This window comes from Acinonyx jubatus, chromosome B3 (genome assembly GCF_027475565.1).
Source record: "Acinonyx jubatus isolate Ajub_Pintada_27869175 chromosome B3, VMU_Ajub_asm_v1.0, whole genome shotgun sequence".
Classification (NCBI taxonomy): Eukaryota; Metazoa; Chordata; class Mammalia; order Carnivora; family Felidae; genus Acinonyx; species Acinonyx jubatus.
This window is the reverse complement of record NC_069386.1, coordinates 103,372,163-103,390,539: the sequence shown is the minus strand read 5'-3', so window position 1 is coordinate 103,390,539 and position 18,377 is coordinate 103,372,163. Positions and strand designations below refer to the sequence as shown.

Here is an 18,377-nt window from a genome sequence, read left to right as displayed (position 1 = left end):
GAACTGTTTTCCAACAATTGGAACAGCCAAATAACTAATTTTACCAGCCGTTAACACCAAGTGAATAGTTGCTAACTCACAGGCCATACTGCTAATGACCAAGACAAATTCCTTTCTGTTTCTTTTCTTAAAACCTTGAAATACCAGGGAGCTGAAATTATTCAGAAGCGGAAGGTGAATTTTGTTGTTGTTGCTGTAGTTGGGACTCCACAGGACTTACTACTTACGGGATACTTGATGCTCTGTGACAATTAGCTACTCAATGTATTTGAAATCATAAACTAATACCATTTTACCTAATCTTGAAAACATTTCTAAAACATTAATACCTTCTGTAAAAGTCATTTAATTCTTTTTTGGTGCAAAAGAGTTTTGCTGTTACACTTTATGAAGCAATGTGACATCAGAGCTACATTTAAACACAACTCTTGGGGCGCCTGGGTGGCTCAGTCGGTTAAGCGTCCGACTTCAGCTCAGATCATGATCTCGCGGTCCGTGAGTTCAAGCTCCACATCGGGCTCTGTGCTGACACTCAGAGCCTGGAGCCTGTTTCAGATTCTGTGTCTCCCTCTCTCTCTGCCCCTCCCCCGTTCATGCTCTGTCTCTGTCTCAAAAATAAATAAATAACATTTATAAAAAAATAAAAAAATAAAGAAATTAAAAAAACTCAACTCTTATTGAACAATAACTCGTACAACTTTAATGACACACGGCCACAGATTGTTACAAAAGGTCACTGTTATCCCATTCTTGTAAGTGACATCTGATGGCTAACAAAACTGGAGGCAAAGTAACTCCCTAACAGTTACTAAGCACTTTGAACCCAAGTGCTTCTACAGTTTGCATACAGAACATCTATTTTCCGAGATGGAGATCCTTCCTAAATATGAAAACTTCTCCAGGGGCACCTGGGTGGCTCAGTCGGTTGAGCGGCCAACTTCGGCTCAGGTCATGATCTTGCGGTCTGTGAGTTCGAGCCCCGCGTCAGGCTCTGTGCTGACAGCTCAGAGCCTGGAGCCTGTTTTGGATTCTGCGTCTCCCTCTCTCTGACCCTCCCCCATTCATGCTCTGTCTCTCTCTGTCTCAAAAATAAATAAACGTTAAAAAAAAAATTAAAAAAAAAACTTCTCCATATTACAGCCTGTGACGATCACTAAAATGACACCGTATTATCTGTGTAGATTTTATAGTAGATTTTTGCCATATCTAGCCATTCCTAACTAAATTTGGAAACAAAAATTAAATGTGACACGGTGACCAGTTTACTTCCCCAAGGCCAGGCCGGGTACCTTTTGAAAAAGAGTGAAAGAATGAAAAATGAGCTTTCAAATCCAGGAAGCCACTAGAAAATAAAAACACCACCATTCCAGATCCTAAAATTAGAGCTTTAAGGACTTTCTGTTGACTAGTAAGTTTTTGGGGGGAGGAGGTGGGGGGGGAGGGTGGACTCCTGCTCACTGTACACACGACACCAATGGGAATAAGGGCCAGTCCAAGTTCTACGTTACCATCACTCTGGGTAATAGCTCCAAGCTGCGAGGCACAGCTGTATAGGCCCTGCCAGCAAGGCCATCGCAGCCGTGCTTTGATAGCGTGGGGCCCTGAAGTGTCAGGATATAGAGAAGGCAGCAGTTGTTGGCTGTGAAAACAGTCTGATACAAACCAGATGGGAACTTACTAGATGGGCAACACAAAGGAAAACAATTGGCTCATTCAACAAAGTCAGGCCCCTGCCCCAGAGAATTCACAGAAGACAATAACAGTCACCCAGAGTTGATGCAAACAAGAAACAGCCATGTGGTTACAGTTTAAAGAATTGTTTTTCCTCAGACTAAACAAAGTTTTGATTTCTAATTCTTGTATTCATTAATTGTAGTTTGGTGAACGAGCCTTTCTGTCAAAGACAAATATTTCATTTATATAATATATACTTTTGTGACACCAAGAGAAATACATGGGGACATAGAAACTAATTTTGTGCTGTTTCCTACAAAGTGTTATGAACATAGGCTAATCTCTTTCAAGAAACTGGAAAACCTAGAGAGTGACTGCTCGTGCTGATGCAGCGATTAGAAAATACCCAACGTAGTATTTCCATGACTTTCTAAGTCTGATTTGTTTTGATGTAGGCAGAATGACACAAAAGGCAATAATCACAAGGTTCTCAGAAGTACATTTCTACCTAAATAATTTTTTCTGACTTCATTACATGGGAAGTATTATGGCAATTATATTCACGGGGAAAAAGAGCCAGCATTCTCCCTAACCTGACTGTGTGAATCTCCTCACACTAAAAAGTGCCAGTTGACAAGTACAACCGAGAATAACAATTAGATTTTAGGGCACCTTTTTGGCAATGACATTTCACTTACAGACTTCTATGTGTTGCACAACAGAGTAATTTGTTCTGGTATTTGAAAACATAGTATATAGCATTCTAGCTTAAAATAATTCACAGCTGCATTCTCCCCCCCCCCCCCACTGGAAATCCCAGCACAACTTGGGCCTCTGCATTTACCACTAATTACAAAATACACCCAAGAAAGCCTTCTACCTGTAATCATCATTCTTTGGTGATGGATAGGAGCCTATCGAGGAAGCTGAAAATAACAGTATTTTCATGCACATGTTTGAACATATCTTATAATGAAGTAATCCTGTTTTGTTTTGTACATTTATAATAAAAAACAATGAGGTTTCACAGAATTGTGAAAATTAATGTTGCACCTGAGACGCAGCTCACATTTCCAATTTACATGGGCTGTATTTCCAGACTTTTCACTAACTCTTCCTGCCCTAAAAACTGAGGTCAAACACTTAGAGATAACTTTCCTGTTGCATGAGATCTTTCATCCCTGGCAAGGTAATTCTGAAGTAGACCAGAGAAACAGAAGTGGGGTAACAACTTGGTGTGTGGAGGCTGATGCAGTCGTAAGCATTTCCAGCCATATGCATTTCCCCTTGCTCTCTGCTGCATACACATTCACACCTTTTTTTTTTTTAGGTCTAAATTAGTGTGTGGCAATCGTGCTGGATAACTGACCATTTTGACTAAATTTACTCATCAAATCCAAGAAATCGGTCTCTGCTTATATTACAAGCTGAATTCCCCTGCAAAAAGCAGGAAAGGAAAAACTAAAAATTAGGGTTATTTATTGAAGTGTTACATAGAGGAAATTAAGAATAAATGTGTCAGTTCTGCCAAAACTTTGTTAAAATTTTTCTCAGCACATGGAATCAACTCTCTCACATAATGATTAACAGAGGCAGTTTGTCTTGGGCTTATCAGTAAATGTATTTGTTAGACCCTGGGTTAACTTATGAAAAAAAAATAGGTTGTTACCATTTCTATTATTAGGCGTACTGATAATTATTTTCACACTTCTTCAGAATCTGCCCATTTCTACCTTAATGGGATGCTTATATATATAAAGATATCAGCATAATGAATTGGCATAAATTTTCTAAGAAAAAAACAAGTAATTACATTTAATAAGTTTTACTTCATAAATAGATCTTGATATGATTTCAGAGAGTAAGACAAGGGCCAAATCATGCAGGGTCTTTTAGGTCAAAGTGAGCAGTCTGGACTTTATTCTGATGCAAAAAGAAGTCTTTGGAGGTTTCTGAGCTGGGAGTCATGTGATCTGACTCATATTTTTAAAAGATCACTCTTGCTTTGAGTGGATAATAGACAAGAGGGGAGCAAAAATGTATACAGGAGAGAACAGTTGAGAAATTTCTCAAGATAATACTAAGGTTGAAAAATGTTATGCTTAAAAAATCAACTGCACACCTGCAGAAGGCAGAAAACTTAGCTTGATATCAAGTCACTGAAAAAAACTCTTGGTCGGTTTTATTGGAACACTGGAAACCACAGTATCGAGCAACAGTATTTAATAACGTCTGTAAACATTGAGATAATCTAAGAGAAGTGAGGTTAACCTCTCCGAACCTCTGCTTTCCCAACTGTATAATAAAAGTAACAACAATAAGAAGAAAAACATCTGTACATATTCACAAGTTTGCTATGAGAATGAGAGCTACGCTACATGAGACTTCTTTGTCATCTGTAAAGCACCTGACAAATGTTGGTTTCATTGTTGTGTGTTTGGGGAAGAAACAGATCTACCATACTTGGTGATGACTGGGTTCTGTCCCAGCAAAACTTTACACAAGATATACTGACGGGAGTATGGTCAAATTAGTAAGGAGCTTGGGAACAATATTATATAAGGAAGAGTAAAAGGAACATAACACACAGACTTTGGATTATGATTGCTGCCATCAAAAACTTGAAACACTGTCCCACTGAAAGACCTAACACCCAATAGGACAAAACTAGAACCAATAGTGAGAAGTTATGGAGAGGTGAATGTTAACACAGAAAGAATAATTAGTGCTTTCCAGCTGTAAAATGTATAGCAAACTAGCATGTTCCCTATACTGTGGGGTGATCATCTGTTCGGTCTAATTTCCCTTTTGCTGGCTCCCTCTCATTTCTCTCTTTAAATCTTGAAAGTGTCGGGATCTTAAACCTGGGATGCTTCTCTTCCCTTTCTGTACTTAGTCCTTAGGTCATCTCCTCCATACCCACAGCTTTAAATAGAGTCCACACAATCAACTCTCAGATTTACAACCCCAGTCCCAACCTCTTCCCTGAGCTCAAATAACAAACTGCCAACCCGATTCTTCACTTGGAGATTTATTAGGCTTCTCAAACTTCACATGCCCTATGCAGAATGACTGGTTTTCACCTCAGTCTTCCCAGTAAATGACACCATCATTCACCTGGTAACTTTTGGAAACTTAGGAGTAATTAATCCTTGCCTGTGCTATCTACTACACTACCCATCTGATCCACTTTAATAAATAATTTTTGAAATGAACTCATTCTTCAGTAATTCTATCAGGTATACCATCAATATATAGAGCCGGAACGTGACCACTGCGACACCCCCACCGGGGCCCACGCCACTACCATCTCCCATCTTGATTACCGCAAGTCTTCCGGTTGGTCTCCCTGTTCCCAGTACTGTCTTCCTATAGTGTGTTTTCCAGCTAGCTGCCAGGGTGATCTATTTAAAAATGTAAATTAGAATTTGCCATTCTCCTGCTCAAACCTTCCACAGGAATCTCATCATACTCAGAATAAAATCCAAATTCCTTCCCAGAGACTTACAGGGCTCCATGTGATCTGCCTACATTTCGTTTCTCATTTCCTATCACTGCCCCCCTTGCACACTCCCCTCCAGCCACGCTGGCCTTCTTGCTGGGTAAGAAACAGATCTACCATACTTAGTGATGACTGGGTTCTGTCCCAGCATAACTTTACGCAAGATATACTGACACATCAAGCTCATTCCCACCTCCAAACGTTCATTCTTCCTAATCCTTCTAGATGGAATACTCCTCCCCAGGGGTTTGCAAGATTTCCTCCTTCGGTTCATTCTCTGCAAATGCAACTCTTTCAAAAAAAACTTCTCCAACCAAATGTTTTAAAGCAGCAAACCACTCACCTTGTTCTCTTCATTATTCATGACCCTGCTTTATGACTTTTTAATTGACACTAGAAGTGCAAATCGCTATCGACGTTATTTTTTAAATAAATAAAGCAATACCTTTAAAAAATGTTTTCTTTTTATTTGGAAATAATATAAAACTTGGAGCAAAACTGCAAGAATAGTATAAAGAAAGAAAGCTCATATATCACTTACCCAGATTCACAACTGTTAACCTCTTCCCCTGTGTTTTAGGTTCGTGTGGTATTTATCCATGACTACATTCAGGTTATGCACTCTTGGGTAGAATACTACATGGAAATGTTGTGTCCTGCTCAGATATCCTACCTGGATAGCACACAGTGTTTATCTGCCCCCTATGGTAATATTAATTTTGACTGCCCAATCAATGTACTAGCTTTTGTTTTCCCTTTCAACTAATGAACCAATCTATGAGGAGATACTTAAAGACCACGCAAATATCCTTCTCCTCATTAAAACTTCCTTCTACATTTAGCATTCACTGAGGATTCTTGCCTGATCTAATCTTTACTAGGGTGGTTGCAAAACGCTGGGTTTCTAATATTAGTGCTCACTCCACATTTGTCTGTTGACACTTGGCATTCTTCTGTAAACCCTTTATTTTTTTCACAGCATTTATTGTCATCTGAAATTTTTGTATATTTATTTACTATTTATAGGGATTTCAACTTTTATGTTTACTACAGTATCCCAAGGTGGTGAACAGTACCTGGCACATAACAACTACTCAAGAGTGAATAAATGAATGAATGAATGAATGAATGAATGGAGAGAAAGAGAAAGAAAACTGTTAAAAAAAAAAAAAAGGCCCCTGCACTAGATGGGACAATAGAGTCAACTAATACATTTGATCCAATACACATTTACTGAGAACCTACCATATAAGGTGCTGTGCTATAGAATGTAGGTGGAGCAGGGATGAATGAAATAAGGTGACTGTGTCTAGGAAATTTCCTTCCTAGAGAAGGAGACAGGCTGTAAGAAAATACTCCTACAGAATATGACACTAATGAGGGCTAGAAGTGAAATATATGCCAAACCGTATGGGCCCTTCAAGGACACAGAATGGATCAAGAATGTCTATAGGGGATGGGGACGTTGTGTCAGAGGGCAGGGGAGGGGATAGTTCTAAGTAAAGACACAGAAAAAGGCATGGGGGTGGGGGTGGGGTGGGAGCTCAGAAAATACAGGGAATAGGGGGATGAGGGGCTCAGAAGGAATAGAGTGATGAGGTGTGTATGGCTACACATTACCTGAAGGATCATGAAGCCCATCCCTCATTCTGCAGATGAAAAATAAATGACCCTGCTTATTCTACACTCATTCCCTGTCCCATTTGCTTCTCCCTTTTCTCACCTGAGTGCCATCCCTAACCTCTTCTTTCCCCTCCTCCCCCTTCCCTCTCCACTATCTCCTTACCCCCCTTTTCCCTTCTTCTATTCCCTCCCTTTCTTTTCTTTGCTTCTCTCAGGATGACATCTTTCCCCCTCTCCCTCTGTCAAGAGTAGAATGAGGTGGGATCGAGGCTGCAGGTGGAAGTTACCTTTATAGAGGGAAAAAAGCATAGCTCTTTCTTCAACCCCAAAGTAAAAAATATGAAAAGACTAAAGTAGAGCTATAAGAATTTGGGGACAGAATAGCTATAAATCTTGACATTCGAAAGAATAGACCTCAGAAAAGCAAAAGCATGCATTAAAAGAGAATTGAGGGATAAACATGGGATTAAGGATTTGAGGTGAAGGGCTGGAATAGGTGCTATCTGGGAGTGAAGGTCAATATGAAATTAGTAAAAGAATTCCTGGGGAATGGCAAAAGTCCCACTCAAGCCCCACGGTTTGCTAACAGGCTATAATTAGACAAATAGCATCATCATCCTGCAGGATTTGGTGAGCAGAGAACAAAATCAGAGACCCTTGAAAGTAGGAGGAATGCAGAGTGGGGATTAGCATAGATCAAAGAGACATCAAGTCTTGCATGGTGATAAGACAGAACTGAAATGGGTCAACCATATAGTCAGGCAAGATAGGAGGCCCCAGGAATAGCCAGTCAAGAGAAGTAAGACCAAGTAATTGGAGGTCCCACTACAGGTGGGAGAAAGAACACATAACCAAAGTGGTTCTGTTTAACTGAGTCACTAGCTACTTCACAGTATCTGCTCCGGTGTCCCATTATGCAAATTAGTCATGTTAGGGGAGGAAGGAAAAAAGAGGCATTAAGCTGTATAACGAATAAGACAATTATCCCTACACACTCCAAGGAGCACAATTGTTCATTATTCCAAATATATAGGCTCACCTTTGTTTACAGTTAGATGGGGAAAGGCTAGGGCCAAAGGCAAAAATTTGGGGGCATTTTACATAAATAAAATCTTATTCTATAGAACATCAATAATGATAGTGGTAAAAAGCAAAATTATTATGGATAAGAAACTTTATTAACTTTTCTACATAATAAAATAAATTATGTAAGTACAGGGGTGCCTGGGTGGCTCAGTCAGTTAAGCATCCGACTTTGGCTCAGGTCATGATCTCACGGTTCATGAGTTCGAGCCCTGCATCGGACTCTGTGCTGACAGCTTGGAGCCTGGAGTTTGTTTCAGAGTATGTGTCTCCCTCTCTCTCTCTGTCCCTCCTCCACTCATGTTCTGTCTCTCTCAAAAACAAATAAAAGTTTTTTAAAAAGTAAAATTTAAAAAAATTATGTAAGTACAATAAAAAGGAAAAACAATGTTTACAAGAACAAAAAGGAAGGTTACTAGGGGTGACAATGAAATTATGTTGACTTTTGCCATCAGAGGTGTATGGGGGGGGGTATTTCCTAAGAAATTTAGTCATTTTTAATACCTTCATGTATACCTGATACTGCCCCTAATCTTTTTTAATATATTTTTTTAGTTTATTTATTTATTTTGAGAGAGAGAGCACAAGCAGGGGAGGGGCAGAGAAAGAGGCCAAGAGAGAATCCTAAGCAGGCTCCACACAGTCAGCGCAGAGCCCCACATGGGGCTCAAACCCATGAACCACGAGATCATGACCTGAGCTGAACTCAAGAGTTGGTTGCCCAACCGACTGAGCCACCACCTTGGCACCCTTGCCTCTAATCTTAATCTTTACTTTTAATCAGGAAGCCACAGCTCATATATAATTGTTGAGCTCTTGAGTTATCAGTTTCTCTCTTGGATTTAAAGATGAGAGAATTGCTGACAGAATGAATTTACTAAAATACTCACTTGCCAATAGATAGGATTACAGATTGGAAATCCCCTTGGTTTAATAAGCTTCAGTATATTTAGTTGCCCATCATGCAAGTCAATGGAAAGTTCTGTAAAATAACCCAAGATTTTATATATATCTTCAATATATTCACTGGAGAGTGAAAAATTGTGTTGAAAATCAGTTTATCTCCCTAACACTGTACAGACATGTCCCATCTATAACATTTTCTTGCAAACATCCTTAAAGCTCAGGACCAATTAGAGGTTCAATTCCTAGTTGTTAAATAAGAGCTGATTACAACATGAGTACCCCAAAAGGAGAAGTGTCCTAGAGACAATCCTGCTAATCACAGCTAATATTTTCATAGCTCTTAATACGTGTCAGGTCCTATTCTAAGTGCACTGCATGTCTCTACTATATCAACACACACACACAGACATTAAGTATCTTACCCAAGGTCACCAGCTAAGGATTAGCGGAGCTAGGATTTGAACCCAAGGCAGTCTGACTCCAGAGTACAAGCTTTATGTTGTAGTGCTTCTAATTCTATAGTAGAACAGAAGTCACAAGACTATCTGGAGTCATTAAGCAGTATTTCACAAAGGGTGGTCTTCCTCCTCCTGTATCAAAATCACCAGGGATCCCAGTTAACATTCTGATTCTCAGGCCACACCTCAGGCAAACAATCAAATTCTCAGGGAGAGGTGGGGATCTAGATTGAATTCAGAGTGCCAGAGATTCCTATGTCTGTGAAGGTTTGACAACCACTGTATTAGAGACTAACAAAGAAACAATCTAGTAGTAGTTCATCCTGTAAGTATAGTAAGTCTATATTACTTCTCTATTCTAACTCATTCTGAATTGAAATAACCAAGCTTCTTTTTTTATTTAGGGTAGAAGTGGGTTAGTAGAATAATCTGTTAGTTGAAATAATCTATCTAATTTTGTTTTATTTATATAAAACTAAATTTGCCAAAAAATTAAAAGATTATTATATTGATTAGAAGAATAGCATTTATAACACATTAACTTAGAACTGCAATTAGTTTTCTTTGGGGAATGGCAGTGTAGTATAATAGAAATATTCAGAAATATTTCAGTAATATTCAGAAATATTACTGATCTAAGAAGATCAGATGCTACCACTAATCGGAGTTATGATCTTTGGTTCTATTGAACTGGATGGTCCCTCTGCCTTCAAGACTTATGAATCTAGGGGCGCCTGGGTGGCTCAGTCAGTTGAGCGTCCAGCTTTGGCTCCAGTCATGATCTCACAGTCCGTGAGTTTGAGCCGGGCATCAAGCTCTCTTGCTGTTGGCACACAGCCTGCCTCAGATCCTCTGTTTCCCTCTCTCTCTGCCCCTCCCCCCGTTTGCACACTCTCTCTTCTCAAAAATAAGTAAGTAAACTTAAAAAAAAAAAAAAAAAAAGACAAATCTACCTCACTGATAACCTACATTTACCTGTACAAGTATTACTTTGGAAAATTAAATTATTCTTTAGTGGCTGATGAATAAAAAGGGCACTAAGTTAATCTATTACTTTAAATTATATTTTACATCAATTTGATTTCAATAAAAATCATAAAACCTTTAAAGTCAGGTTTCAGGAAGTCTGGCTAAGGACAATGAAAGGGTTGCAGAGGTTTCTGGAATGTTGGCGAGTCTTCAAAAACAATGCTGGTGTATGCTTTTGGTGAGATGTGTTTAACGTCAAAGACTTGAGAAAAATCTAAGCTCTCCATGTACAGTGTACAATTAATTCTACAACAGGAAAATTAAATAATTTCCAAACTTAAAACTCTTACATAGAAAAGGAAATTACTTTTAGTGCCAACAAGTGAAAATGTTATGGAAATCCTTGAGCAGTTTTCAGTGTCTTATTTAACAGATCTTCCAGATCAATCCTTTTATATATTTTGCTCATTCTGATGGAATATCCTTAGTTACGCACATTTATCTCCATGATTACATATATGTGTGTGCGAATAAAGAATTATATATAATATATATTCTTTTACAAAGGTGTAAATCCTTTCTTGTAGGAATAAACAGCTGAAATAATCATCTGTGTTAAAAATCCATTAATGTGCCAGAAGAGTGTCTTTTCTCCCATGGATTATGCCCCCCGTCCTCCAAACATCCTCACAAAAAATGGAAGAAATGTATACACATAAAGATAGTCAGCAGTGGACCTAACACGTGTTTTTTTCATCACTGTAAGAAAAAAGTGACAATTTGACAGTACGATTACATAAAGGTATTTCTCTTTTCATATTTAATAGCATTCTAACAAATTATTGGAAATGCAGTGATTTCAAAAATTATTCCTCTTAACCACCCTTTTCTTGTCTTTATCCCTTGAGAGTAGTTGCTTTGTCTTATTCCTCCCTCTAGGTCCGCACTGCCTTCTACAGTCCTAAACATGAAAAGCATGCTGGGAAAGGTTGACCAAAGAATGAATATACACTGGAATATTATTCAGCCATAAAGAGGAATGAAGTAATGATATGTGCTACACTACGAATGAACCCTGAAAACATGTTAAGTGAAAGAAGCCAGATACCAAAGTCACATATTGTATGATTCCGTTTATATAAAATGTACGGAGTGGGTAAATCCATAGAGACAGAAAGCATGTTAGTAGTTTCCAGGAACTGGGAGAGAGGAGAAAAGAAAAGGAATACTAACAGGTATGGGGTTTCTTTTTAGAACAAAGGAAAGGTTCTGGGATTAGATAATGGCCATGGTTCCATAACTTTAAAAAAAATACTAAAAACCACTAAATTGTACATTTTGGGGCACCTGGGTGGCTCAGTTGGTTGAGAGGCCAACTTCGGCTCAGGTCATGATCTCACAGTTTGTGAGTTCGAGCCCCGCGTCAGGCTCTGTGCTGACAGCTCAGAGCCTGGGGCCTGCTTCTGTGTCTCCCTCTCTCCCCCACTAACGCTCTGTCTCTTGCTCTCTCTTGAAAATAAATAAAAACATCAAAAAGATTTTTTTACTTGTATACTTTAAAAAGGATAATTTTAAAATAAGAATTATATCTCAATTTTTAAAAACAGAATGAATGAATGATGCCATACTATTCTCTTTTCCTCTAGAGTTCAAGAAGACTGCCCACTGACTAATATGTAACCTGATTTAACTCTTCCTACCCTTGGGCAAATTCTTGGCTGCTCAACTAATATGTCCTTGAAGAATAAGAAAACATCAATACTACAAAAGAAATCATACAATGTTTTAGAAAAGCAGGTAAAAATCTAAAAGCAGCCTTTAGATTATTCCACTATAGCTCACTATCTACATTAAAGGTGTCAGTAATTAGAAAACAATTGGGATGATATATTTTCTTTTCTCTCTTTTCTTCTTTCTTCTTTTTACTAAATAACAGAATTAAATGTTTGTGGTCAGTAGCAAATGATATTTAAGTTTGATTCAATAAATACTTATTGATTACTGTGCATTAAACACATTGGGAAACATCATCTCTTAAATAACAAACAAGATAACCTATCTTAAACAAACCACAGAACTATCAGTTTCTCTGACCTTCTGAATAATCAGTCTAGGCAATGTAGAGATGATAAAGGCAGTTCCTTCCAGAAAGCTGTTAAGTCACATAATAAATATGTATTAAATGCTTACTCCACAAAATGGTATGAAACAAGGAAAAGAATATCAGCTTTGCACTCAGGTAGGTAAGGGCTAGAATTCTATATCTTCAGTTTCTAAAACTGTGCTATGGGAAAGTTAGTTATCCTTCACGAACTTTATCCTTTTTTTTATAAAAGGGGAATGGAACTACCTGCATGTCATGGTATTTTGAGGAACAAATGAGATAAAAGAGAGTACCTAGCAGGCTGATAGCAGAAATTATCAGTAAAACTAGGATCATGTTCAGGGCACAAAAAAGCTGGGGTTGGAGTTAAAGATAAGTAAGTCATTTGCAATCGGAGGTTCAGTAAGGACTCAGAAAAATGGAGCTAGATGTTGAAAAAGAAAGACATGCAAAGTGGGGAAAGAAGAAAATTACACATAAAAGGAAGATAACATGCAAAAACATCAAGGCTTAGAAGTGTAGTGGGGCGGGGCGCCTGGGTGGCTCCATAGTCAGCTAAGCGTCTGACTTCAGCTCAGGTCATGATCTCACAGTTTATGGGTTGGAGCCCTGTGTCAGTATCGGTGCTGACTCTCAGAGCTTGAAGCCTGCTTCGGATTCTCTGTCTCCCTCTCCCTCTGCCCTTCCCCTGCTCATTCTCTGTCTCTCAAAAATAAGTTAACTTTAACAAAAAGTTTAAAAAAAAAAGTGTAGTGTGTGAGAGAACTCAGTATTTATTGAACTGGACTGGGTTAATGATACATTATATTGGATATTGGATGTGCCAGTAAAGTTTTGAGCTGACACTTCTTTCTTTTCTGAAATCTAAACATGTATTTTCAGATTAGCACATACTATCGTCTCTTCTGTTACTAGTTAGTTGCTATTAATTACAAAGCTTAAATGTCCCAGGCTTCTAGCTTGAATAAAATGTATTCTCAAATAAATACCTAGAAATCCAATGTATATTATATTGAAGATACAATGTATTATAAAAGTATAGCCAACTATCTCCTCCTGAAGTGTTAAATACAGAAAAAAAGATGTGAATAATTGTGTGTAAAATACTCAGTGTCACATTTAAACACCTTTTAACAACAAAACCTTTTATACATTCCCATATAACAAACTTTTAACAAAAGTTAACTAAGAAAATTCATAATAGAAAAGGGTCAGCAATATTTAAGTTAGCTTTACTGAAGCATAATTCATACCCAGTAAGATTTACCTTTTTTTTTTTTTTTTTTGAGAAAGAGAGAGAGGAAAAGAAAGGTCACTAGAGAACAAGGGGTGGGGGGAGGAGAGAGAGAGAGAGAAAGAGAATATCCCACAAAGGACAGATAGAGAAGTGGGGCTCACCAGGGGCTCGTGTTTTACCCCAAAAGGGGCTCATGCTCACCCGATGAGGGCATGAGCTCACCCGATGTGGGACTCAAACTCACGAACTGTGAAATCAATGACTGAGCCACCCAGGTGCCCAAGATTCACTCTTGACAAACACATGGTTATATAACCGCCACCACAATCCAGATCTAGAACATCTATAACACCTCCAAAGTTCCTCCTGCCATTTGTAGTCAAACCCTGCTCTCACTCCCAGAAGCCACTGATCTGTTCTCCTAATATAGATACTTTTTTTTCCCCAAATGTCATATAGCTGTAATTGTCACATAAATACGGTATGAAGGCTTTTGAATTTGGCTTCTTTCATTTTATATAAAGCAATGAGACTCATCCATGCTTTTATGTATATCAGCATTTCATTCCTTTTTGTTGCTGAGTTCCATTGTATGGATGTACCATACATTGCTTATCCATTCACTTGTTGGAGGACATCTAGGTTCACTTCTTGGTAATCATAAATGAAACTGCTAAAAATTGAGTACAGGTTTTATGTGAATATAAGTTTTCAGTTCTCTTGAGTAAATACCTAGTATATGGACTGCTGGGTTGTATAGTAAATTTCTATTTAATTTTAGAAGAAACTGCCAAACTGTTTTTCCAAGGTGGCTGTAGCATTTTGCACTCCACCAGCAATGTACAAGAATAAGAATTGCTCGGCCTTCTCATCAATGTGTGATGTTACCAGTTTCTTTGATTTCAGCCGACCTAATGGGTAGTTAGTGGTATCTACTTTTTAATTTGCACCTCCCATTAGTAACTAATGATGTTTAACATCTTTCTGTGTGTTCATTTGTCATCCATATAACTTTTTTTAGTGAAGTGTCTATTCAAATCTCTAAACTCATTCTTACTACTGAGTTTTATGTTTTTAAAACATATTTTGGATTCAAGTTCTTTATCAAAAAGTGGATTTGCAAATATTTTCTCCTAATCTGTAGTTTATCCTATTTCATTCTCTTAACAGTGTCTTTTGAAAAAGTTTTTATTTTCATTAAATCCAATCAATCAATATATGCTTCTAGGAACTATGACTTTTCTATAACATCTTAAAAATCTTTGCCCAACCACAGGTCACAAAGATTTTCTCCTATTTTTCTTTTAGAAGTTTTAGTGCTTTTGGCTTTACATTTAGATTTAGGATCCATTTTGAGCTAATGTTTGTATATGTTTGTGAGATATGGGTCATGGTTCATTTTTTTGCACATAGGTGACCACTTGACCCAACACAATTTGTTGAGATTATCCTTTCTTCATTCAATTCTTTGCTATTTGTGAAAAATCAATTGATTATAAATGTATGGACTATTTTTGGATTCTATTCCACTGATCTATCTACCTGTTAATCTTTATGCCAATACTACACTATCATGATTACTGTAGCTTTAGAAAATGTTTTAAAGCCATAGTGTAAATCCTCCAACCTCTTCTTTTTAAAAGTTATTTTGGCTATTCCAGGCCTTCTGCATTTCCTTATGAGCTTATCAGTATCTACCAAAACCTTATTAGAATTTTGACTGAGATTGCACTGAATCTATGGATCAATTTGGGGAGAACTGACTTCTTAATTTTGAGTTTTATCCATTTATATAGGTCTTTGATTTCTCTCATCAGATGTTTTTGTAGTTTTTAGCACACAAATCATGAAAATATTTCATTAGATTTATACCTAAATATTTCACATTTATGTTGCTATGATAAATTATAGTTTTTAATTACAATTTCCAATTTTTCATTGCTAGTTCAAAGAAATATCACTGATTTTTGTACATTGATATTGTAGCCCCTGTGAACTTGATAAACATGTTGGTTCCAGTAGGATTTTTGTAGGCCTTGTGGCACTTTACATAATCATGCATGACCAAAGAGAAGTAAGTTTATTTCTTCCTTTCTAATCTGTATGCCTTTTTTCATTTTTCTTGCATCACTGCATTGGCTAGAACAGCCAGTATGATTTTGAAAAGGAGTAATGAGAGCAGACCTCACTGCTTGTTTCCAGTTTTACTAGGAAAGCATTTAGTCTTTCACCATCATGTGTGATGTTGACTATAGGTTTCTTGTAATGTCTTTCCTTTATCATGTTGAGAAAGATTCCTCTGATTCTTGGTTGAATACTGTAATCATAAAAAGATGTTGAATACTGTCAAAAGCTTTTCTAGAGCTATTGAGAAAATCACATTTTTTTTTTTTTTTTTTTTTTTAGTCTATTCATATAGTGAATTACATTGCTTTTTGAATGGTGAACCAACCTTTCTTTCCTGGGATAAACCCACCTGGTCCACTTACTGTCTTTCTATATATTGTTGGATTCAATTTGCTAATATTTTATAGAGAAATTTTTTGTCTATGTTCATGAGAGATATTGGTCTATAAATTTCTTTTCCAGAAATGTCTTTGTCTGGTTTTGGTATCAGGGTATTGGTAAAAAGAGTTCTTTTCTATTTTCTGGGAGAGTTTGAGTAGAACTGGCATTATTTCTCTCTTAAATATCTGGTAGAATTCTCCAGTGAAACCGTCTGAGCCTCAGGTTCTCTTTATTGGAGGATTTTAAGCTAAAAATTCACTTTTTCTTTAACAAATATAAGATTAGTTTATTATCAGTTTCTTCTCAAGTTAGATAAAATTTTTCCATTTTACCAATGTTGCCAAATTTATGAGCATAAAGATACTAATATTACTTTATAATCTCTTTAATTTCCATAGGATCTGTACTGATTTCCTCTCTCTAACTTCTAATACTAATGATTCATGTGTTTTCTCCTTTTTCCCTCATCATTCTGGCTAAGGTTTATTGATTTACCAGTCATTTCAAAGAACCAGCTTTTGGTTTCACTGGGTTTCTATTATGTTTAGGTTTTCAATTTCATTCTGTTCTTTTCCTTCCTTCTGTTTATTAGAAGTTTAATTGCCCTTCTTTTTCAGGTTTCCTCCATTAGAGGTTTAGAGCACTGATTTTAGACCTTTCTCTTCTATTACCATGTAAGCATTTATGCCATAAAATTCCCTCTAATCACTGCTTCAGCAGCATCCCATGAATTTTGGTACGTGGTGTTTCCATTTTTATTCAGTTAAAAATATTTCTTTTTTTTCTTTTAATTTTTTGAGAGACAGACACAGAGAACAAGCGGTGGGGGGTGGGGGGGAGAGTGAGGGAGACATAGAATCTGAAGCAGGCTCCAGGCTCTGAGTTGTCAGCACAGAGCCTGATGTGGGGCTCAAACCCACGAACTATAAGATCATGACCTGAGCCGTAGCTGGATGCTCTACTGACTGAGCCACCCAGGTGCCCCAAGTTCAAAATAGTTCTAATTCCCTTTGTAATTTCCTTTTTGACCCAAGGTTTATTAAAATGTGTGCAATTTAAATTCCAAATATTTAGTAATGTTCCAGGAATCTTTGTTATTCATTTTCATTTTCATTCCACTGAGGTCAGAGAATATATTTTGTATGATTTTAACTGTTTTAAATTTACTGAGGTTTGTTTCATGATACAGAATATTGTCAATCTTGGTTAATGTTTCAAGTTTACTTAGGAAGTAAAATCAGCTTTTTAAAAAAAATTTAAGTTTATCTATTTATTTTGATAGAGAGAGAAAATATCAGTGAAGGAAGGGTAGAAAGAGAGAGAATCCTAAGCAGGCTCCGCACTGTCAGCATGGAGCCTGATGCAGGGCTTGAACCCATGAACTGTGAGATTCTCACCTGAGCTGAAGTTGAGCACTTAACTGAGCCACCGAGGTGGCCCCAAATCAGCTGTTTATCAACTAGGTTCAATTGGTCAATATTATTGCTTAGATCTTCTACATTCTTATTTATTTTATTTTTATTTTTTTATCAATTTTTTTTAAATTTAAATTTTGGTTAGTTAACATACAGTGAAATATTGGTTTCAGGAGTAGAATTCAGTGATTTATCATTTACATATAACACCCAGTGCTCATCACAACAGGTGCCCTCTTTAATGCCCATCACCCATCTAGCCCACCCCCCCCCCCCATCAACCCTCAGTCTGTTCTCTATTGTTAAGAGTCTTTTGTGGTGTGTTTCCCTCTCTTCTTCCCCGCCCCCTTCCCATATGTTCATCTGTTTTGTTTCTTAAATTCTACATATGAGTAAAATCATATGGTATTTGTTTTTCTTTGATTGATTTATCTCACTTAAATGCTACATTCTAGCTCCATCCACGTTGTTGCAATTGGCAAGATTTCATTATTTTTGATAGCTGAATAATATATATATACCACATCTTCTTTATCCATTCATCAGTTGATGGACATTTGGGCTCTCTCCATATTTTGGCTATTGTTGATAATCCTGCTATAAACATTGGGATGCATGTACTCCTTTGCATCTGTATTTTTTGTATCTTCACAAAATAAAATGCTTTTGCACAGTGAAGGAAACGGTCAACAAAAACAAAAAGGTGACCTACTAAATGGGAGAAGATATTTGCAAATGATATATCCAATAAGGGGTAATATCCAAAATAAAGAAAGAACTTATATACCTCAACAATAAAAACCAATCTGATTTAAAAATAGGCAGAGGATTTAAATAAACATTTTTCTAAAAAAGACAAGTGGCCAACAGAAACATGTAAAGATGCTCAACATCCCTA

At 37.1% G+C, this 18,377-nt stretch overlaps 1 protein-coding gene across 11 annotated transcripts in view; it reads right to left on the bottom strand.

Moving 5' to 3' along the window:
- The window catches only part of KIAA0586 (KIAA0586 ortholog), a 110,831-nt gene that overhangs the window by 13,785 nt on the left and 78,669 nt on the right, over window positions 1-18,377 (bottom strand). The window contains exon 30 of one of the 11 annotated variants that reach the window (XM_027065813.2): window positions 8,368-8,864. The exons of the other annotated variants lie outside the window; for them this stretch is intronic. Within the exon in view, the coding sequence (XP_026921614.1) occupies window positions 8,725-8,864 (140 nt within the window). The 3' untranslated portion in view covers window positions 8,368-8,724. Of the gene's footprint in view, window positions 1-8,367; window positions 8,865-18,377 lie in introns of those variants that run through there. 11 annotated transcript variants of the gene reach the window in all.